This window comes from Cnephaeus nilssonii (genome assembly GCF_951640355.1).
Source record: "Cnephaeus nilssonii genome assembly, chromosome: 9".
Classification (NCBI taxonomy): Eukaryota; Metazoa; Chordata; class Mammalia; order Chiroptera; family Vespertilionidae; genus Cnephaeus; species Cnephaeus nilssonii.
Genome location: NC_137080.1, coordinates 8,509,350 through 8,533,598, shown reverse-complemented (window position 1 = coordinate 8,533,598; position 24,249 = coordinate 8,509,350). Strand labels below are relative to the sequence as shown.

At 44.5% G+C, this 24,249-nt stretch overlaps 1 protein-coding gene across 2 annotated transcripts in view; it reads left to right on the top strand.

Annotated features, from left to right (window-relative positions):
- ESR1 (estrogen receptor 1) overlaps positions 1 to 23,467 on the top strand; it is a 303,086-nt gene extending 279,619 nt beyond the window's left edge. For both annotated transcript variants that reach the window (XM_079779825.1, XM_079779826.1), the window contains exons 8-9: positions 15,436 to 15,619; positions 22,057 to 23,467. In XM_079779825.1, coding sequence (XP_079635951.1) covers positions 15,436 to 15,619; positions 22,057 to 22,291 — 419 coding nt within the window. In that variant the 3' untranslated portion in view covers positions 22,292 to 23,467. The remainder of the gene's footprint in view (positions 1 to 15,435; positions 15,620 to 22,056) is intronic.
- The last annotated feature ends 782 nt before the right edge of the window (positions 23,468 to 24,249 follow it).

Here is a 24,249-nt window from a genome sequence, read left to right as displayed (position 1 = left end):
TGGCTTTTGATTCTATGAAAAAAAAAATTGCTATGTCCTTCTTAGCAGATAATACACCCCTGCCTGGAAATTCTAAGGGTGGATTTCACTCCTCACTTTGGGGGATGAAAAATTGCATTTTCACAACAAAGACATCCTTCTTATAAATGGAGTAGTCTTGGGCCCCAGATGGGGACATTGGTTCCTGTATCTTGTCAGAGTTTCTAAGAAACTGGTAAATCAACCAAGTGCCTGTAGCCTGGGGAAGGCTTGGGAGTCCTAATGTGAATTCCTGGGAGGGGGCAAAGGTAGCAGCCACTTAGAAACTACAAATTCTTACAACATTCTGGATACTAGAAACAGTTTTTAGTTTCTGTTGAGACCCCCCAGGGGGAGAAACAGATTTTTGTCGTTTTGTGCTTTCAAGAGCACTGAACAAGGAGGAAGGAAGCCTATGTCCTTGATTCAATGACTATGTTGACCCGCCTTGTCTAAGGTCCAGAAATCATGTAAATAGGCATCCTTAAGTCTGAATAATGTATGGACCCATTTAGAAAGGAAAAACGGCCAGCCTCCCCCAATGCTGACTAAATATGTTCTTTGTATTATAATGCTGCTTAAATATTAATTACCATATTTATTATGCAAATGAATAATGGAGCATAATCTCTGAGTTTATAGCGCTTATATAAACACAAAACAAACTCACAAATTAAATACTAAAAACTAAAAAGCAAAGCGATAGTGTGTTGACGGAAGCTGAGTTGCTGTTAGCACCAGGCCTGGTCCGCTCCTCTACCAGGAGCTCTGGGGATGCCTCCCTTCTCCCACCCCTGGCCTGTGTTCAGAACAATCATGAAAACTTTGCTTGCACAACATGCTGTGACGTCATCTGGCTTTGGCAAGAGCACATCATTTATGTGTTTCGTTTGCTTCTGTTCTATGCTTATTTATCTGAGATACTTAAAATACAACCATTATATTCTAAGGCAATCATAAGCATGGGTGAAACATGTGTTACGTAGGAAACAAAGGGCATATGAGTTATCCAGATGGGTGTGTCTCAGTATCCCACACATTTCAATCATCTGGGGGTCTTTGAAAAAAAATCCCCCTGTGGGGACCATTTTCAGAGATTCTGCTGTAATTGGCTCCGAGCAGCGCTTGAATGTCAGTATTTGTTTAAAGCTTCCACCAAAACTCAAATCTCATCAGGATTGAGAACCATGATTCAACGGATCCAGTACATTCTGATCTTAATGTCTTAATGATATTTTAAGGATATCATTAAAAGCACATTTTATCATTCTAAAAAAAAATTGAAGACCTTTGACAATCTTTTTAACTTTCAGGAGTCTGTGGAACCTAGTTTGAACACAACTGGTGTAGGTGATGAAATTTCAGCTAAATTAAATAGTCCTCTAGTACCTTATAAAACGAAGCATTCTGGAAACTGTGCGGGAACATCTGCTCATGCTCAGAACTGTGCTTGGCGCTGGAGGCACACGGGTGAATAAGATCCGCTCGCTCTGTCACACGTTGGGTTGGGAAGGGGACACAGACAATGAACTAAGTGTTTCATGAGATAAGGGCTGTGATAAACGTGCACACAGGCGTGACAATAGGTCCTTGTATGAGGACTGGTGCATGAGCTGAGTCTTGAGGATGAGTGGGAATTAGCTGGAGTCAGAAAACAGGTCCGGGAGAAAGTTCTGGCTTCATCACCAAACTAACATGGTCTCATCAAGCCACTGGACCTCTTTCCACCAGTTTCCTCAAATGGAAATCATAATTCTAAATAGTCCTGTCAACTGGATAGGTTTTTTTATGACATAATAAGGCAGCTTAAAAACATAAGCTAGTATTACATTTCCATTAGGGTATGTTCTTTTTTTTAAGGGAAAATATTTAGTGGTCTAATATTCTACCAAGTTGTTGGTGTCAAGATCTCCCTGTTCCAATAAAAAGACCGGAACTCCATTCAGGCCCTATATTTGGATGGGCCTTAGGTGGCCTTCCTCTGCCCTCCAGCCCGGCATCCGAAACCATAATTTAAAAGTGTGTTGACACTTGAACCAAAGGAGGAGAACAACAACAGAATACCACCAATTTCTTGAGCTCAGGCGTGAACAAAAATACTGTTTTCTAATGGGTTTGTCTTTCTCCACAAGATACTCACTGGACAAGTAAAAGAGTATGTATGGTTTCCTGAAACATTTAAAGGGAACATCAAACTGTCCTGGGAGGTTTTGAGTCCAAAGCAAACACGCCTGCACTTGGTTGCAATACCTACCTCCGGGCCTGGCCTCTCGCTTGTGGCCCGGTGGCCGTGTCCGACTGCTCTTGGATTGAAAGAAAGATGGGCAAACAAGCATCTTCCTGTCCCTGACTGTGCCAGGGGGTCCTTGAAACTGCATCAGCTCCAGCACTTTCCCCCAGAGGGCACACGTGACTTTTTATGTTGCAGTAGATTGAGGCTGCCTCAGCCTTGCTTTCTCTGAGTTTTTACTTGATATCACTTTTTAGATTTTTTCTTCTGGCAGATGAGAAAGACAGTAATACTCCACTGAACTGAGTGACATTTATGGCTTTTCAAGCTACTATTTGTTAGCTTAACTAACATTTGGTAAGGATTTACTGCTTTCCAGGCACTGTGGTAAGCGCTGGGAATGCAAAGTTGCCTTTAAGGCCTTATCTGTGACTGGGCGACAGTAGCAGTTCCTGTTGTGGGTTAGTGAAGTGAGGCACATGGGCTTCCCCTGGGAGCCCAGGGGCTGCTCCATTCAGGCCACCCAGGGGTCATGCCAATCTATACTAATAAAAGGGTAATATGTTAATTAGACCGGGAGACCTTCTGGACATCCTTCTGGACCAAGCCATGGTGGCGGGGCCAAGGCAGAGGCAGTTAGGGGCGATCAGGTTGGGGGGGGCAGTTGGGGGCGATCAGGCTGGCAGGGGAGCAATTGGGGGCAATCAGGCCAGCAGGGGGGCAGTTGGGGGAGAGCAGGCCAGCAGGGGTTGTAGTTGGGGGTGATCAGGCCAGTGGGGGGGGCAGTTGGGGGCGATCAGGCCAGCAGGCAGAGTGGTTAGGGGCAATCAGGCAGGCAGGCAGGTGAGTGGTTAGGAGCCAGCGGTCCCAGGTTGTGAGAGGATGTCCCAGATTGGAGAGGGTGCAGGCTGGGCTGAGGGACACCCCCCCCCCACCTCCGTTCACGAATTTTGTGCACAGGGCCACTAATAGTGATAATATTAGGAGTGATTAGGAAGGCAAGTGCCCACCTCAAGGACTTCATGGTCTGAAGATAAGCATAGATACAAAAAGGAAATTATTCTTTTAACAAATGAAGCTGTGATTTCAAACAGCAATTTAGGTCACCTATGAATACAAAATATATTATTAAAGAAATGAGCAACAACCCAAAGTTAACCAGCCATGTGGACATTTTGATGTATCTTATTGCAATATAGTGTGAGGGTTAAGGGCAAGGGTCTCTAGTTCCAAGTTCAAATCTTCCGGCTACTTTTGAGTTGTACGACTTAGGCTGAGTTGCTTAAACCCTTTGTGATCTATTTCCTGGTCCATGAACTGGAGACTGTAACGATGCCTACCTGTTAAATGAGCTAGCTCTTACAGCAATGCCTGCTTAGACCTACACTGGATTCGTGTTAGGTACTACTTCCTTTTCCCTTGCATGCTGTGTGTGCATGTATTCATATTTATATTTATGCATTTAAATTAAGATGATACACACATACCTTCTTTAAAAATAGTATTTTAATTGGCTGCAGAATTATTCTTGAGGGTATAACATCTTGTATATAACAAATCTGACATTGTCAAACACAAGCGATTTTTAAATTTATTATTAGAAATGCTTGGTTTGCATTCTTTTATGTCTGTTGCTCACTTATGATATTACTTTGGACATGTTTCTAGATTTTCTGGGTGAAAGGGTGTAAATGTCTTTAAAGCTCTTGCTACATATTGCTTACTGCTCCAGAAAGCTCTACCCGGTTACTCTTTCACATGCATGCAACCTTATCAGGCCGAGCGGAAGGCCGAGGAGGGAGGTGCTGCTGGCAAGTCCCTGAGAGCAGAGAGCTTCTTCTCCTGACCCCACCCCACCCCACCCCCACCCCCACCCAGGCTCTCCGCTGCCGAAGATCCAAGGCCAGGAATTTCTACACAGGCCACATTTTAAACATCATATTATCAACATCCCAAGCTCACCTTTTTGAAGCAGATTATCACCTGAGAATTTTATTTTATTATATTAATTTTACTTTTTAAGAATTGTACAGACACTGTGTTGGTGAACTTCCCTGATTCCAAGCAGTCAGGGTGCTCAAAGGGTTGGCATTTTATGATTTTATGTCTTACCTTCTGCCTTTAGACCCTTTGCCACTGATTTTTTTTTCAAGTGGTATTTACAAAAGGACACCTGGCTCCTCCGATGGTTTCCTTTGCTCTGGGTTCTGGGGCTTTGTGTGGATGGACACCACCTTTCCCAGTCAATCATGAGCTAGGAAGAAGCAGCTTACCCTGTGACCCCGTCACCGCTCCATCCTGGCTCTTGTCCAGTGATCAAGGGGCTCCTGGCTCAAAGAGTGCCCCGTTTGGTGCCACAGAGGCCCCCAGGGCCAAGTGCAGCCCAACCTCCAGATCCCCCCCCGCCCCCCCCCCCCCCCCCCCCCGGTGGGGAGCAGACAGAGATGGGCTTCGTGGTCCAGCTCGGAGCTGCCATCAGCTCCGGGGAGGGCTGAGCATGACCTCAGGAGGGGACGAGCAGGAGCCATTTGTTTATTCTTTGAAATTGGCATCAACAACAGTGATGAGTGACACCCGGAGTGTAAAGTTCATTTTCACCCTGACAGGTGCGGCATCTGCCCTTTCTCTTGGCACAGCAAGTGCTACTCTTTGAGCGAGAGAGCAAACTTCACCTTCACGGAGAGCCTAGCCCTCAGCACCTTCTAGTAAATAACACTGTGCTTCCTTCCCATCCAACCTGCAGTATCAGTCGTTGAAGCTGATGTTTTGTACTTAGCGGTGTAGCTCCTTATTCCTTGAAATATCAATTCACTAACTACATTCCCCCGAACAATCCAAGCATTGACAAGCTTGTGAAATGATAGGAATGAAAGGGACGTCGACTTTGTATTTTTAATAACATTTTCCTTGACCAAATTATGAAGGCAAACAGGCCCGAGTCAGAGAACTTGGAAAATACAGAAAAAACACCAAGATAAATAATGTTCCAAGGAATCATAATCTCACCACACAAGAGTAATCATGGTTAACATTTTGGTGAAAGTTCATAATGAAAGAAACTCTTCGGAGGGGCCTGTGTACCCCAGCACGCCCGCTCTGCACACCATCTTGCACCCTGTTTTTAAAACTGGATTGCTCCTAAATCATCCCAGGAAAATTATTAGCTTTCTCAAATGTCTCGGGAGGCGAGTCCATTGGCAGGCACTTCTAGTTTCTCACAAGCTTTGAAGTTGGGAAATTCTTCCTGGAGCTTTTGAACATCGGGCCAGGAGTGGGTCTGTTTGGGTTCTGGTTCCAGCGCTGCCACTTATTGACTGACCACGGGGTGATCTCGGGCTAGCCCAGCCAGGCTGCCCCGCCTGAAACCCCGCCCAGCTCCAGCATCCACTCTCCCAGTTCCTTAACCTCTCTGAGCCTCTCTTTCCCAATGAGTCAAATCATTGAAGTGGATAAGCAGGGAGGGGTGGATATTTTTTAATTAAAATTTTTTATTCCAATTTTATTTACCTATTAATAGATGTAATTTTTTAAGAGCAGTTTTAGGTTCATAGAAAAATAGAGTGAAAGGTACAGTCACTCATCCCCCGAGGGGTCCCAGATTGGAGAGGGTGTAGCCTGGGCTGAGGGACACCCTCCAGTGCATGAATTTTGTGCACCAGGCCTCTAGTCTAAAGAATATATGTATAATCTACAGCCCACTAATTATATTTTTCAAAATAACTAGAGAGAACTATCAGCCATTTCAACTCTACATCTAGGAAAAAGGGAGGAAATATATCTGAAACTTTGTGGCTCTGCAGATAAACATGAAAATCAGAACAAAGAAGGTGTAATCTTCATTTATTAGAGATAGGTGCTGAACATCACAGGGGATTTAAGCAGTGCTATTCAATTCAGAAGGACGTGAACATGTGTATTGAGACCAATTATATATTCTTAGACAGTATGGCATTTTTTTTTCTGGGTTTGAGGTTAAATCAGATGAATGTCTAACAGACATACATTCAAATATAATGTAAATACACATTATATTTACACTAGTACTGTGTAGTGACTTGCCAGAGAATAGAAGGATGTCTTTTTTATTATTTTGTTTATAATTGCCTCTTCCATAAAGATTTGAAATGGCTTATTAAATTTTATGCAATGCAAAGGGAGTAAACTAGTAATTGAAAAAACCTGCGAAAAGGGAAAATAATATGAATAAAATAATAAATCCAGATTAGCACACAGAAATACATCTGTACAGTTCCTAGGAGTGGGCCACAAATTTGGCTCTAAATTTCCTCTGGTTAGCCAAAGTAAAGAGAAAAACACATTCTGTTATAAAGTTCACAGGCTTGCAATAAAAATAAAATAAACTAGACCAATGGTTTAACATGAAAACTTTCTTAGGGAAATCTCTACAAATTCTATTTCTCACAACTGGGACTTGATAAGGATTGTGCAACTAAAAATTCAAAATGTTTTATTTTAGTGAGAAATGAGAGTGTAGGCCTGGCCGGTGTGGCTCGGTGGTTGAGCATAGACCTATGAACCAGGAGATCAGGGTTCAATTCCAGGTCAGGGCACATGCCCGGGTTGTGTGCTCCATCCCCAGTAGGTGGTATGCAGGAGGCAGTTGATCGATGATTCTCTCTCATCATTGATGTTTCTATCTCCTCTTCCTCTCCCTTCCTCTCTCTGAAATCAATAAAAACATATTTAAAAGAAAGAAATGAAAGTGCATGTATTTTGGGTAGCCAGTCAAGGGAAGATCCATATGTTTTGATGATCAGCTAGGCTGTGGTCAGGGCTAAAGGCCTTCTATGAGAATTGTTAACTACTCAAGGCATTGGCAGGATGAGCTCAAGCCCTTACCATTGCATCACCAAGGGCTGGGCAAAGGCACCATAGGCAAGTAGGATGCATAATGTAGAGCAGGAAGGATCCAAATGTGATTTCACCATATGATGAACCAGATCAGGAGTCTAATCTCCAATCTGCCTGTTCTGGATCATTTTCCTCCCTAAGCATCTGGTGCCGATGTCCAGGTGTTCTGCTCACTGCTGCTGTGTAATCAATCACCACAACACTTACAAACAGGTTTGGACTCTATTGGTCATGAATTGGGATAAGGAACAGAGGGGATGGCTTGTGTCTTCCCCACAATGTTTGGGGCCTCAGATAGGGAGACTTACCAATTAGGGGTAATTTGATAGTTATGAGCCGGAGTCATCTTGAAGCATCTTTATTTAGATGCTGGCCATGGATGCTGGCTGTTGGCTGGGACACCAGTTGGGGTGCTTGCCTGTGGCCTATCCATGGGCCTGGGCTTCCACACAGCCTGGCACACTCTCCCTCTTAGAAGGCATGGAGGGCTCCAGAAACAAGTGCCAGCCGACAAGGCAGAAGCTGCATGACTTGGTGTGGCAGGCCCTTAGAAGTTGAGAAGCATCACTTCCAGCCTCTTTTTAAAAATATATATTTTTATTGATTTCAGAAAGGAAGGGAGAGGGAGAGATAGAAACATCAATGATGAGCGAAAATCATTGATCAGCTGCCTCCTGCACGCCCCTCACTGGGGATTGAGCCCATAACCCGGGCATGAGCCCTGACTGGTAATGGAACTGTGACCTCTAGGTTCATAGGTCGACACTCAACCATGGAGTCACACATCCAGACCTCTTTTGTAATTTTTTAACTACAAGTAAGTCACAGGTCTACCTACACACCCGGGAGGAATATAGACGTAGAGATGCATGTTGGATGGGAAATCTGTCATCTCAGAAAAATACAACCTGCCCCAAAGTGTAAGAGCTGCTTCCTGCTCTGTGCTGTTGCTCTATTGTCCTTGAAATGCCAGGCAAAAACAAAGTGAAGTTCAGGGAAGTAAACTCGCCCAGGCTGTTTCAGCCTGCCTTTTCTGGAACAAATGCAACCCTCAAGACCTCTTGAGACCAGTCCACCTCCCTGGGACTAGGAGTTACACATAAAAACGTGTGAACAGACTCCTCTGTAATAGACAAGCCACACATTTCCCATCGATGTATCTTTAGGATGTCTTCTTGACCTCAGAACCCTACTACTTGGAAAATCAAAACCCTGGCTGATTTTTAAAAATATGTTACAGATATAACTAACAAAAATAACTCTCCTGAGCAAAATATGCATTCATAATGGTTTTATCCTAAAAGGTAAAAGGCTAGGATACTATTTTTTACAAAAATTAAAAACTGCAGTTTCATATATAAAAGTGATATAGATGGCTGCCACTTAATTTATTTTCTTAAAGTGCCCATTTAAGTTTCTTCTCAAGTCAGTTGAATTAGTTCATCAGTTTCATGACCTGAAATCATCACTAAGAGATTTGCCCTTTGAGTCAGTTTGAATGTATTGACATACCAAGTATTTATCTCCTGGAACATCCAGCAGATTTCATTAAAAATTATACTAAATTGATAAATGTCACTGAATCATTAGCATATGATTTCATACTCATCTGTGCCAAGAGGGTACTCATGGGTATATAGTGAAGCTCAACAAACAGGACCACCATGTTCCCATGTAGGGTTCTGGCAAGAACTCTTATTATCTCTGGGATCCCTCTCCTGCTGAGACCACTTAGAAGAGGAGTTGGAAGAGTTTGTGATCTTACAAATACTAGTGGAACAGTAAACAATGTGCAAGGATTGGGTTATGGACAGGTTCTTCACTTTCCAGATAAATAATCACGCATCAGTAGAAGAATGGAAGTTTCCTATCTATGGGTAAATAGTGCTCAAAGCAATACTCATTTTATTTGATTCATTTTTTTTATTAGCAGGTTCTTTTTTTAAATTAATTTCTTTATTGATTAAGGTATCGCATATTTGTCCTCATCCCCCCATTCCCATCCCACACCCCTCCCCATGCATGCCCCCACCCCCCTGATGTCCTTAACCACTGATTAGGCTCATATGCATGCACACAAGTCCTTTGGTTGATCTCTCCCCTTTACCCCCACCCTCCCCTACCTTCCCTCTGAGGCCCGACAGTCTGATCCATGCCTCCATGTTTCTGGGTCTGTTCTTGTTCATCAGTCTATGTTGTTCATTATTTCCCCTAGATGAGTGAGATCATGTTGATTCATGAAATGAGAAATCAGTTCCTGCATGGCATAGAGCAATCTCTTTGAAATCCTCAGTATGATGGGAACTGCATCTTTGAGTCATGACTGACTAAACATTCTCACATCCTGGGCTCTTTAACTGGTTCTTTAATTTATCGGTTGCTATGAAGTATGTTAGTGTTTAGAATAAATGGTTAACATGACAGGGGATGTGAGGTGGTTCTAGAATCTAAAATGTGACAATATTAAAATTTGGTAAGGAAAATAACTTCTAAGTAAACTATGTAACCTAAGGCCTTAGAAATGTGGAAAATTGCAACAAAGGAGGCATGCAAACATCCTATGACTATCTCTTCCCTTATACAAATTTATTCATTTATGCAATCAATCAATCTTAAAATCTTTCATATTTTGCATTAAAGTAAGACAGCTTCAATAACAAGCAAGCTTCAAAATGTGTATCAGCTCAAACACATAGAGGTTTATTTTCTGTTTACTTAACAATGCCAGGTGCATACACAGATTAGTGTCAGCGCCTCTTCCATGTGGTCATTCAGGGACTCAGGCTGATGAGGGCTCTGGAATCTTATTGGGTGGCTTTCCAGGTCTTCCATTCTAACCAACCAGCAGGAAGGGGGAGAAAGCATGGAGGACCGCACTGATGAGGAAATGCATGGAGAAGACATCCTCAGAGTAGTTTTGCATCATGCTAAGACACTTTTCACAGAAAGACAATACAGTCTATGTTCTCAAGAGTTTACATTTTAGTGGCCAGATGTAAAGAAACCACAGTAGTCATGTGATTCATGATCCTAGATGTGCATCAGACTCCTCAATGGGGAGTTTTTTTGAAAGCACTTAGCCTGCCAATCAGTAAGTTTGGTTGCCAGTCAGTAGGTTTGGTTAGAATGCAGAGGAGGTTCTGAGAGACAACCACATTTGAGGATCACAAATCTTAGAGAAAAATCTCTTAGATTTGCCAGCAAATAATACTAGCCTAATAAAACTTACATATCCCTTTGAGTATCATGAAATAAATATATAATAGTTTATCTATGCACATAGTTTTTTTCAAATCAATATAATTTCATAACTATCGTACAAGGGAGAAATAATATTAAAGGAATTTAAATAAAATGTATATTTCAATGAGATGCCGAGGCTTGACTATGGCAAAAGAATAAAACATAATAAAATAGTAAAATGCTTACATTTCTAGTGAATGTCTGGATATAAGAAGATGACCAGGAGTTTTTCTGTGCAATAAGTACAGGCATATAAGAAAGCTGAAGTAGAGATGGATTACCTGAATAAGAAAACTAAAAACTAACCAAAACTTATTTATATATGATAAAGAAATTAGGTTTATTTAGTAATAACATGTCAATAAAACCTAGACTGTCAAAGAATAATATAAATAAATAAAAAGATAATTTTGCACATGAGCTGGGCTTTAGTATGTGTATTGTCAAACAAATTCCCTTTGTTGTGATACAGGATGAGGAAGTTCCCAAGTATATAGAAACATATATTCTATCTTAAAACCGTGACATTTAAGGCAAACATTCATTTTCTGGAACTTATAAAGGTCATATCCTTAAGATAAATATTGGAGAAGTGATGATGGATTAGAAAAAAGAAACAATGATATAAGAATGATTAAGAAGTGGAAAATCTCTGGAGGCAATGCCAGCATGAGGCAGAAAGACAAGAACCCCCAAACAATTTCAATATGTAGTTTTTGCAAAGTGGACTTCTTATCATGCTGTGAAATTATTTAAAAGCACATGGGAGACAAGAACACAGTATGTCATTGATATCTACAATTGGGTAACAGTTGATTCTAATGTTGTTTAGAAGAGACTTACATCTCTTCTATGTATTTGCAACCGTGCGTGTTGCTTTTGTAGTACAGCTGCACTGAAATCACTTCAAGTAAGTGCGTAGTGGGAACACTTGTGTGATATATTCAATTGGCAGACTGCAGACAGTTAATAAATTACTGAATTTTGAACAAATGTGTTCCATTTAAGCTTCCCTCTCTGTAGCCAACTTGCATGCTGGGCCTTTTGTGTACAGCCTTGTAAAAGCTTTTCAAAACTTTTCACTACAAATTTTTGCTTGTAATAGGGTTGATTCACCAGGACATTCAATACAAAATCTTTCATTTCACTGGTTGGGACTGTCCTGCACATTGCAAGACCCCAGCACAACCTCTGTCACTAAGTGGCTGTGGCAACCGTGAGCTGTTCAAACCCCTAGAGGACCAGTACCATCCCCTGGAAGAACAGCAGTCACATATGAAGCACAAAACAAGCATGCTGCTCATTGAACTGGCAACCCTGAAGGCCCTTCTGAGCAAACACCCTATTTGGTTGTGGAAGCAATTCGCAGCAGAAAACCTGAGAGGCAGACCTGCCCATTAATCACTGGGTGAACAGGATGAGAAGTTCCTTTTTACCCCAGCTGAGTGACAGCTTTCTGGTCCAGACCGGTGACAGCTGTGGGCTTGAGCTTTCTTTGCTATTTTTCCCTTTGAGCCATTTCCTTTTAGTTTGGTCAAGCTGCCATGGACTGAAGGATTCCCCTGGGTCCACAGTTACATTCCACCTTTTGGAAAGAACCAATGTGGCCTTCTTGAAGAATTTGTCCTCAAGCATCTGGCCGTCCTCACCTCTCTAGGAGCAGCTCAATGTGCCTCCCAGTGGAGGTCAAGGGCAGGGCCTGCTGGACACCTCTGGCTATGTTATGCTTTCTTCCAGACACACCAGATGCACCTGTGCACCGCAGTGCTCATGCCTGCATTCCTCCAACTTCTGGAAGACTCTCTTACCTGGAAGAGTGATGAGGGGCGGAGAGGGCGTTCCTGTAGAGTAGAGAGCAAAAGGAAGAAGGAAGAGAGTCCAAGTAGAGTGAGAGGAGTCAGTGAGACCAAGAGAGTGAGAAAAATTGAATTGAGATCTCATACATGGGGATGTCCCAACAGTCTCACTGCCCATTCCTTGCTACTATCAGAGTTCTCCACAGACTCTTCCTGTAACTCCCAATGCTGGCTGCAAGGTTCAGACGATGTAGTAGCTCAGATCTGCCAAAAGCACTGGAAGACTGGACTATGACACACAGATTGTTTTTTTCCATCTTTGGGATTTGGAGCAACCTCGAGAGTTGCAAAAGCTTGCCTTGTCACAAGAATGTTTCTGAAGGTCCTCGGTGTCTGACCTTGGCTCTGTGCTTCTGGGAACAGTGGCACAGCCATCCAGGGTGGCGGAGACCACCTGGGATGTGGAATTGACCACCAGCTTTTTTTTGCCTTGCCAAAGCGCCTGAAGTATTCTGGGAATTTGGATTTCTGTTCTTTCTTTCAAAGGGCCCTTTAGGGGCAACAGGCAACCCGCAACACACATGGTCCACGTTTGGCCACAGTAGCCCAAAAAGGATGTGTTGGCTGCGGTTGTCAATTATTGGCATTTTGATAGGACTGTATTTCTATTTCTAAGTGTATTTGCTCAGCTAGGAAGCATTTGCTGACGACAAGCTGTATTGGTGCCAAAACTCTACTAGAAAACAGGCTTGTTCTGAAAATGGCTTGCTTCCCAAGAGTCGTTGTTAAGAAAATTCTTTCTCCACAGGCAATATCTGCACTTAAGACATTAACTTTTGGAAGAAAATAAGGCTTGGAATCTTTGTCATAGAACACAATGTGTGCACACAGTAGGTTCTTCATGACAGCATGCTGAAGGAAAGGATCTATGTGTTGTTCATGCATGCACGTTGAGGAAGAGTGGGGACCAACAGCCCCAGAGAAAACGTCACACCCTGGAGTCTGAATGCCAAGGCGCCTACCTCCCTTGCAAAGGGCACAGTGTAATGCTGGCTTCAAGACCTCTGAGCTTCTAGCACATTCTGCTCTAATCCTGTGTGCATGAGTAGGAAGGCCAAGTGCTGTACCTTCCCAGGTAGGGACAGCAAAACAGTTTGCTCTTGAAGAAGAATGGGATTATTGGTGAATGAAGCCAGCATCCTGGGTGGTAACAAAAAAGGGAATTGGTAGAAAATGCATCATCCAAGTTGGATTAACTCAGGTCTGTGGCCTGGGCAAGTTCCCAGGATATCCAGCCAGATATGGGGCCTCTGAGAGGTGCAAGGCTAGAATGTGTGTGATGACGTAGAGTGGGGTGAGAGGCAGGGTCATGGGGACTCAGCGGAGGCCACCCTGGACCCCTAAACCAGTGGCACACACTTTCCCTGCCATCCGTTACATCTGGGCCAATCTCAAGGCTACTGGACATCTGCCTGGTTTTTGTTTTTTTTTAATGGACACATTCTTTCTCTATCAACAGTCTGCATGGAACATAAGTGAAGTAATCCAGCAATTTCCTTTCTATCCCACTGCATGTCTGCTGCTTACTCATTCTGTGTTCTCTTTGCTTTGGATCAAAGTGCCTCTCGGTACCAAAAGCTACATTATTCTATTCATCTGCATGTAAGCCAAGATCCTGACCATTCTGGTTTTGTTGTTGTTGCATTTGTTTAAAGCTTAGCCATTTTCAATTCTGGGCAGTTACAACTCTGTTTACTATGAGTTCCTCTGTGTAAATGTTTTTCCCATTCCCAACCTCCAGCTGCTGTGTGAGCCATAACTCATCCCCACATTATCAGTACAAAGTCAGGGGATGATGAATTTGGGAGGCTTAACTTGAAGGTACTAGGGAGGATGGGGAGGGGGAAAAAGAAATCTATTTATGAGAGGCCATGGGGCTGAATAGAAATAAGACCAAAAAAATATGCTAACTACACATCATCAGGAGAAAATAGCACATCTACTTCCTGCAAGATGCTATCATTATGAAGAATGAAGCTTATTCTGGAGTATTTACTTGATAGAAAAATCTATCCTGTGGTCCCAAGATAAGACTGACCCATCCTGACCTCCTCCCGATCACATACATCCCAGCTCTTTACCAACCTCCTTCTTCTGGTCCACGGGCTGAACTCACAACTTAGTTGAATAGTCAGGGTTCTTTCCTTTGCAGGTGACTCACACTGCCTTAAGCATAAAAGGACTTTATGGATTCATGTGTTAGAAAGGATACTATGAAAGCTCCAAGGTCAAATAAAAAAAATACAAGAAGCAGGACTATATAACTGGAACCAGGATCCCCTCTCCTTCCTCCAACTCTCACCTCTGCATGTTGTTGGAATGTTCTATTCTGCAGACAGGAGCTCCATGTGTTATAGGAAGATGCCACTACATAAAAGTCCCATATTCTTGTCCTCACAGTTCAGCAACCCTAGAGGAAAGAATTTCTGTCTCACAACATCCACATACAATTCTGGAGTTGTATGTGGATGCTGTGAGGCAGGGCTATGAGTCCAAAAGACTAGATTGGCCTGATTGGATGAGTCCATGTGCGGGGAGGAGGATCTAGTGCCAGAAGAAAGGCAAGAGGGGGAAGAAAAACACGCCTGGCAGTGAAAAACAGCATTTGCCACAGTCCTCTACACCACCCATCATAAACCTTTCATCTGAGGATGAAAAGCAGTGGGGCCCTAAACCTGACCTGAAATGTAACAGTAAGTTAGGTGGTACCTGGAAATATTATCTGTAAATCACTTAGCAAATCAAAAGGTCACCTGTCTCCTAGCATCTGCATTATAATGAGAAGAAGTGGCGTCAGTTTGTTGGGCTTCATTCTCAGCTTTGCTCTGTCCTATTGAGTTATCTCGGTTAGTGCATATCTCTGCCCTTGGTTTCTTCATTAGAAAAGGGATGCCCTTCTCACAGGGTCATGGTCAGTATGAATGGCATAGTTTGTGTTGGGGTCAAAGCTGTTAGAGATGGGTGGCTAGAGGAACCATCGTGTCCCCAAGGCTAATAGTGCCTCTCCGGGGACTCTTAATGACAAACCTTGGAAACTGGCTCACAGTAGGAATTTTATATAGTTGCTAGGATCAAATGGGTTCAAACTTCCCCCTGGCTGTGTGAGGGAAAGGTGCTGACTCAGCATTATATCCCACGCACACCATCAAACTCCTGGGCTTCATCCTGGTTTGAGTTTCTCTCTCTCACTCTCTCTCTCTCCCTCTGCACATTCAGGAGTGTACACATTTCTGTCCAGCACTTTGAAGTCTCTGGAAGAGAAGGACCATATCCACCGAGTCCTGGACAAGATCACGGACACCTTGATCCATCTGATGGCCAAGTCAGGCCTGACTCTGCAGCAGCAGCACCGGCGCCTGGCCCAGCTCCTCCTCATCCTCTCCCACATCAGGCACATGAGGTGAGGCACCCCTGGTTCCCCACAGGACAGACATAAAGAAAACAAACCCCCAAATATACACTACAGATTTCCCCACGAAGGGCTGGTACCTGGATGTGGACAGCACACTTGGAACAGTTTCTGGCATGTAATAAGCATAAATGCTTTGAGAGGATAGAAGAAGGAGGCTTCAAACCTGTTTGGGGCATAGGGCAAGTGTAAGAGAAGGCTTCATAGAGAGAGTGATATTTATATTCAATCTGAAGCATGTGCAAGGTCTTACAAGGGGGAGAGTGCGCAGTGTGCATGTCGGGGGAAGAGGGCAATTTTGGTCATTCACGTTGTCCCACCTGATCAAGGGAAGTCTTTGAGGGCGCCCATCCTCTGAAGGCACTGGGCATGTCCACTGTGGTTCCTGCATCATACTCTCCTTACTTCACTGAGAAATCCTAAACAAGAGACTCTGTGCTCAGATGCGTCATGGAGGGTCAATGTTGACTCCTCCATCCTTCTCAAATCTCTTCTTGTCACCTCCACTGCCATTACCCTATTCCAATCTACCATCATTTCCTTCTGAGTTTCTTCACCAGCCACCTCACACTTCTCCCTGCCTCCACTTTTGATCTTTTCAAATTCATTCTCCATGATGGAGAGTGACCATCCTAATAGCAAATCTGGTCATGTCGTTTCCTTACTTAAAACCATGCAATGGCTTCCCATTGCTTTTAGATGAAAGTAGAAATCTCTTTATTTTACTTATGCTACCTTTTATGCTCTACCAGTGGTTCTCAACCTTTCTAATGCCGCGACCCTTTAACACAGTTCCTCATGTTGTGGTGGCCCCCAACCATAAAATTATTTTCGTTGCTACTTCATAACTGTAATTTTGCTACTGTTAATGAATCGTAATGTAAATATCTGTGTTTTCCAATGGTCTTAGGCGACCCTGCTAGAGGTTCTCAACCTGTGGGTCGCGACCCACAGGTTGAGAACCACTGCTGTAGAGCCTAAGACCATCGGAAAACATGAGAACCGCTAGCAGGGTCGCCTAAGACCATCGGAAAACACAGATATTTACATTACGATTCATTAACAGTAGCAAAATTACAGTTATGAAGTAGCAACGAAAATAATTTTATGGTTGGGGGTCACCACAACATGAGGAACTGTGTTAAAGGGTCGCGGCATTAGAAGGGTTGAGAACCACTGCCTAGTTCTTACTTCACTCTGTAGGGCGTCCTCACAATCTGAGCTGTAGCCATAAACAACTGTCTGTGAGTCATGGGGGAGTCTACTTCAGGCTGCATATTGTCTGGGCATCTCTGTTTATCTCTGCTGTGCTCACGCATCTGTGAGGCAGCTGATTGAGGCTGGGCACAGCTGGGAGATGGCTTCAGGCTGCAGGCCTGCAGGTTGGCCAGGTGCCTCTGTTCCTTAGCCTCCTATTCCCACAGGTTGGCTGGACATATTATTTTCTTAGAAATGGCAGAGGCATAAGAAAGCCAGCCAGGTTGGACAAGTGCATGTTAATCTTTTAATTAAGTCACACCTACTAACATTCCATTGGCCAAGCAAGTCACATGATGGAGCCCAAAGTCAAGATCATGGACACATGGTGCAGGGAGTGCATATTTCCAAAGAGAATGCTAACCTATCATAGCTTAGATATCACTCCTCTGGCCACCATCTTCTGACCCTTAAGGCCTAGGTGGGACTTAATCTGGTCTTCCTGGTTGTCATTGACCATTGTATTATCTTTCTTCCCCATTAGACTGTAATGCTGTGAGGCAGCTATCACTATCCATCTTGCGTACCCTGTGTACCCAGTACCACCTAGCATAGGGCTTGGCCCATTGTAACTATGCAATAAATATTTTCTACTAGACCTGAGGAAGGGTCTTACCCGAGGAAAAAGGGCCCCTCAGTTATACAAGGTGAAAGCGGCCTCATTTCCATCCTAAATAGGCATGTAAATTGGCTGGCCAGAGGCTTAGTGGATACTGTTCTCATGGAAAAACAAACAAACAAACAAACAAACAACAACAACAACATCTCGGCCTGCAGGGAAGAGATGAAGAAAGTGGTGGATTTTTCACTCCATAGAAATGAGGTGAAGTGATGACAGTAGGGGGACAAGTAGCCATGTGTGACCTTGGGCTGACAGCAGAACCTCAGGAATGAGAAAGAGATTCCTTTTCTTAGTGGCTATGAGGGAAGGGCCGAGTGCCTGAAAAGGGACAGGTTAAATTTTAAGGGGCTTTCAAACCTTGAGACTGGATCAGATGACAAGAAGTTTGTCCATTAAAGTCCCGAGTGCCACTTCCCTGGAGACATCTTTACAAATTATTAGCTTCTTGAGAAAATAAATATCTTTCTTTTTTTTGTATCCTCCACAGTGCCCTATATGAAGTCTTTTGTCGTGTATGCTCACAGCATTATTACTAAGTGAATAAATAAAAGAACAAATTACTTGAGTATTTCCCCTACTCTATGAATTTGAAATTTCCAAATAATAGCTTCCACTTGACGAAGTTTGGGAGAGAGTGATTGCAGTCCCTGTTTTCAGGAATTTCCCCCAAATCCCTGTGTAACAGGTGAAGGACTCATCTTGGCCAGGTAGAGTAGGTGACTGCATTTGGAATACACATTTCCAAACCTTTGCCATCTGTTTTCTTTCTTTCTTTTTTTTTAAATTTAATAAATCTTTATTGTTCAGATTATTACAATTGTTCCTCTTTCTCCCCCCCCCCCCATAGCTCCCCACCACCCGGTTCCCACCCCACCCTCTGCCCTTACTTCCTCCCCACTATCCTCATCCATAGGTGTACACTTTTTGTCTAGTCTCTTCCTGCACCTCCCTCACCCCTTTCCCCCCGAGAATTGTCAGTCCACTCCCTTTCTATGCTCCTGATCCTATTATATTCACCAGTTTATTCTGTTCATCAGATTTTTTATTCACTTGAATTTTAGATTCACTTGTTGCTAGACATGTATTTGTTGTTCATAATTTTTATCTTTACCTTTTTCTTCTTCCTCCTCTTCTTAAAGAATACCTTTCAGCATTTCATATTATACTGGTTTGGTGGTGATGAACTCCTTTAGCTTTTTCTTATCTGTGAAGCTCTTTATTTGACCTTCAATTCTGAATGATAGCTTTGCTGGGTAGAGTAATCTAGGTTGTAGGTTCTTGCTATTCATCACTTTGAATATTTCTTGCCACTCCCATCTGGCCTGCATAGTTTCTGTTGAGAAATCAGCTGACTATTGTATGGGTGCTCCCTTGTAGGTAATTAACTGTTTTTTCTCTTGCTGCTTTTAATATTCTCTCTTTGTCTTTTGCTCTTGGTATTTTAATTATGATGTGTCTTTGTGTGGTCCTCTTTGGATTCCTTTTGTTTGGGGTTCTGTGCGCTTCCTGGACTTATAAGTCTATTTCTTTCACCAGGTGGGGGAAGTTTTCGGTCATTATTTCTTCAAATAGGTTTTCAGTATCTTGCTCTCTCTTTTCTTCTGGCACCCCCATAATTTGGATGTTGGTATGCTTGAGGTTGTCCCAGAGGCTCCTTACACTATCTTCAAATTTTTGGATTATTTTTTCTTTTTGCTTTTCCGGTTGGGTGTTTTTTGCTTCTTTGTATTTCAAATCTTTGACTAGATTCTTGCGGTCCTCTAGTCTGCTGTTAGGTCTCTCTCTGTATAATATTTTTTATTTCAGTCAGTGTATGTTTAATTTCTAGTTGGTCCTTTTTCATATCCTCGAGGGTCTCACTAAATTTATCGGCCTTTTCTAGGAAATTCTTGAAAAACCTTATGACCGTGGTTTTGAACTCTATATCCAGTCGTTTGCTTTCCTCCATTTCTTTCATTTGTGATCTGTTTCTTTGTCTCCTCATTTTCGCTGCTTCCCTGAGTTGATATAGTAGCTGTGTGTGCTAGGTGTTCTATAGGGCCCAGTGGCTCAGCCTCCCCAGTTACCTGAGGTGGACTCTCTTGGTGCACCCCTTTGTGGACTGTGTGCTCAGCCTTGTTGTAGTTAAGTCTTGATTGTTGTTGGTATCACTGGGAGGAATTGACCTCCAGGCCAATTGGCTGTGAGGATCAGCTATGTCTACGCTGGAAGAACTCTATGCTGGAGACACTCTTATGAGACAAGACTTGCAAAATTGCAAAAGCCTCTGTGCTCAGCTTGGATGGGGCGGAGTTTCAGGGTGGAGCAGACAGCCTTGGTTTCCCATCAGCCCTGCCCTATGAGGCCCCTAGGTCTCAGTGTCCCTCGGTAATCGCTGCAAGCACCTCTGAGAGAAAGCCGCCCTCGAGTTTCACCCGCTGCCAGACAGTCCAGTTTCTCCCCGAATCAGTCAGGTTTCCCAGAAACTCGCCCAGAACTGGAGTTCAGTGCAGTTAGGAGCTTCTGTCTCCCTCCCACTTTAGAAAGCCAGCCACGCACTCAGCCACCTGTGCTCACTGCCACTCTTCCTCTCCGCGTGCATGTCTCCATACCTCAGCCTTTTGCAGCTCTTCTGAGTCTCAATGTGCTTTCCTCTTTTCTTCTAGTTGTAGAATTTCCACTCGGCCAGCTTTCCTGTGGTTCTGGATGGTGTCCGTTTTGTCTTTTAGTTGTAGTTTTGATATTGTTGTGCGAGGCAGCAGTTTAGGTGTTTACCTATGTCGCCATCTTGGTTTCTGACCATCTGTTTTCTTGGATGAATATTACAAAGGTTGGGGGGGGGGAGGGGATGTGCCAGAATAACATAATCTTCTGCCAAATTTCCTACCTTCTCCTTGAAGAAATGTATTAGTTTTCAGTCTGAGCTAGGAATTTCAAAGGTGTTATAGCAACCCTGTATTGTAGATGAAGATTTTTATTTATTGGTAGGAATTACTGAATTTTCAAATCTATTGATAGCTTTTCAGCATTAGCAAACCTAATTAGTTAATACCAGATAAACCTGCACTGAATGTGCTGGCCTTGGCTGGTGTTGCTGGAAAGGTGTGGATGAGGGAAGGATCAGGGAAGAGTAGCAAGAGCTCTCAGAGCTGTTTGAATTGTGTGAAGAGAAGTTGCTATTCTGCTGAAAGCTTTGAGCATTCTCTCTCTCCCCTTCACTGGTTCTCTCTCTCTCTCTCTCTCTCTCTCTCTCTCTCTCTCATACACACATGCACACTAATATTTTGGTTCCTTGTTATTACAATCTATTCAAATCTCAGAACTCTGTATTGTTAAGCTTGGGCCCAGCCATATATTTTTACTCAGAGAATTTGACACTAGATTTCATCTAACTCTAAATGTGATTCATTAGGTTGCATGAGCTAGAGGACATTTCACTTTAAGGGAATTTGAAGTAAAACAAACAGCAACAACAATACAAGCAGATGCCACTTAAACCCATGATTTCGGTGGTTGCGTTGTAAGGCCTGAATAGCTTGGGTGCTGTGTTTTCATGGCAGGGCAGGTCTCCAACTGGTGCTGACCTTTCCCCTGCTAAAAATGCAAATATATTCTAGAACATACTCTGGGTCCTGCCTACTCATGCTAGTTTTTAAAATTTCAAGGTAGATAATAGCTGTTCTATGTTTTTCCTGGTAATGTGGTGGAGACAGAGCAGAGTGGGACTGGTGGAGGAGGACAGAGGAGAGCGTGGTAAAGGAGAAATGCTATGTACCTGCATTTCCCTACGTCCATCGACTCCCTAGTTTCCGGACATTTACCACATTCTTGGCACAGTTGTAGGCCTATAGGATGGGCAAATTGCTGCCCCTCATGGAACTTGCAGTGTGTATGTTGATGAGTGTGTGTGCATGGGGAGTCAAGGATAAATATTAATACAGACATACACGAAGAGAAGAATTTCAGGTAGGAACATGGAGTTACATCACAGGGGGTGGCTGGGCTGCAGGGGCTGAGGCCGTGGCCTTTCTGGGGAGGTGGATTGGAAGGTCGGGAACGTGCACTTGGGGCAGCAGGACAGCAAGTGCAGACACCCTGAGTCTGGAAAGAAACGCGCTTAGTTTCTTCAGCGGACAGCACGAACCCAGTGCGGGGAGAGCGGCAGGGGGTGCGCTGAGAGGTGGGGGCAGCCACTTCAGTTACATCTTGTAGAGCTTGAAAAGGCATGTAGATGCTATTCTGAGTTAAGTGGAAAGCCCTTTTAAGCAAGAGACCTTCTTGAACTGTCTTCCACATTTAGAAAAAGTCCCTCCGACTGGGCTGTATATCTCTCTCATCGGTTCTCTGTTGAGCTGTATTGCAGCTAGAAGGGAATAGAACCTCATTTGAGTCCATGGGAGGAAGCTGCCTGCACAGCACAGCAAACCCTAAAACGGCTCTTTAAACAGGAAGAACGATTGGCACATGTGTTTGAAGGGTTCAAACTGTTGCTGTCTGGGAGGGTCAGGGCCTGGGGTTTGCGATGGTCTGACGCATCCTCTCTCTGTGTCCCCACCCCCGGCCCCTGCAGTAACAAAGGCATGGAGCATCTGTACAACATGAAGTGCAAGAACGTGGTGCCCCTCTACGACCTGCTGCTGGAGATGCTGGATGCCCACCGCCTGCACGCCCCGGCCAACCGCGGGGGCGCCCCCATGGAGGAGCCGCACCAGGGCCAGATGGCCACCACGGGCCCAACTTTACCACATTCCCTGCCAACGTATTACATCAGTGGGGAGGCAGAGGGTTTCCCCAACACGGTCTGAGAGCCCCCCACCCCCCAAGTGTCTGAGAATCCCCGCAGCATTCTCCCCACGTCATACACCACCCATAGCAAAATTCTGCTCCTGGACACACTCCGGCTTGCACCCAGCACCACGGCTTCCTATTCTGAGTGGCCCGCGTCTGCTTGCTCAGTCCTCAGTGGCGCGCCTTCTTTTGGGAACAGCCAAAGGGATCCAGGGCTAACCTCTTGGTGAGAGCTCTCCTTCTCCCTTTGCTACGTGGCTAAGCGTGAGGATGCCCGGAGCTGGTCGTGACTGAACTCGGGCTCCGAGCTGGGGCTCAGATGAGTGTGCATTGAAGCTACTTACCGAGAGCCAGGCCTGGGGAGTGGACGTGGCGCCTCTGCGAAGCACTTTCTAAGGAATCTAAGCCACAGGAGAGAATGGCAAGTGGCTCCTGTAACTGCGACTTGGCGAGAGCTAGGTGGAGGGTTTATTAGAGCATCCTCTTGTATTCCTATAGTCATGTATCTTTTTATTAAACACCTTCAAGCTTTTGCTCTGTTGCTTGGCTGTAGCTGCCTGTTCCGTGGTTGTCAATTCATTTCCCCTATAGGAATACAAGACGCGCACAGGGAAGGAAGACCCCCTAGTTGTCCACTTCAGACACCGCACCTCCGGATTGGCCGAGTGCGCTCCCATTGGCTTCCGAGAGCACTCCGGCCAGTCCTGGGTGCTGGTGGACCCTTGCTTCCCCTGGGCCCGTGGAAAACAGCAAGTTCTCCCAGCTAAGTCACCTCTAGGGCCCCCGCGAGGGGTACATTCTTGGTGTTTTTCTTTTTGTTTTATAAAAGAGAGCCCTCTCCCCGCAGGACTCACCTGCTGTGCTTGGCTCTCCCTGGTGTGTAATTTACAGGGAAGGTGGAACTAGTCGTGGGTAGTGCCCAGCTGCTGACCAAAATCGCTTTAAAGGAGGGGGCACCCTAGTGACACTTGAAGCCCCGGGGCACTGGGCTACATGAGCACATGTGCACGATTGTCGGGACCAGAGCACAGCGAGGAGAGCAGGGTGGACACTGGATGGCACTGGGAGGCTCCGAGTGGCCTTGCACACTGCGCTGTGGCTGCCCTGGGACTCGGGGGGCTGGCCTCCTTTTCTGTACTTCCCCGCATGGCCCTGATTGGAAGCAGCAGCAGTGGGCAGCGGCGTCCCTACAGTTAGCCCAGCACACTCTGAAGCCACGGTGGGTGTGTGTGTGTGTGGGGGGGGGGGGGGCGAGGAGAGAAGCACCCCCTCTTCAGGAGCCTGGGCTTGCTCAGACTACACGTGCCCTTGCTTACTAAGAGATCATCCGAACAGAAAGGTTTGGCCTGGGGAGGGGGGAACTGCCCCTAGAGCTCATTTCCTTAAGCTCCACAAGCCAGGAGAGGGAGACTAGACTTGAGCCCCCGGAATCCATTGACCTGGAGATGAAGAAAAGGACGTCTCACACCAGCCAAGGGCAGCCTTCCCCAGGACTCTTGCTTGTAGAGAGCACTTACGGGTTTCCTCTTCTCAGCCAAAAAGCAAGTTTGGTTTCTGCCGGTGACCTCCCTGTCTGTCCTTTGAACCCCACCCCCAGCGGGAGGTGATGTGTGGGCCAATGACCCAGCCAAGCTCCCAGGGCTTCTCCTGGATGCCTGTTCCACAGAGTGGATTTCCCTCGTTTCTAATTGCCCAGCCAGTGGCTGCCAAAGGACTGGGAACCAGGGAGGGTCAGAAAAAAAAAAAAAAGAAAAAAGATGTTTTCATACATGCGCATCTAAATTTGGGGGCAGTTTTATGTGTCATCATTCAGAATATGTTTAGTACATAATTCCTTTGTTGTTGTTTTGTTTAATAAGCACCTTATATAGTATAATATATATATTTTTGAAATTGCAATGCTTGTTTATCAGACAACTGAATGTAGTACTTCTGTTCTGGATTTGATTTGACTGGGTTAACATGCAAAACCAAC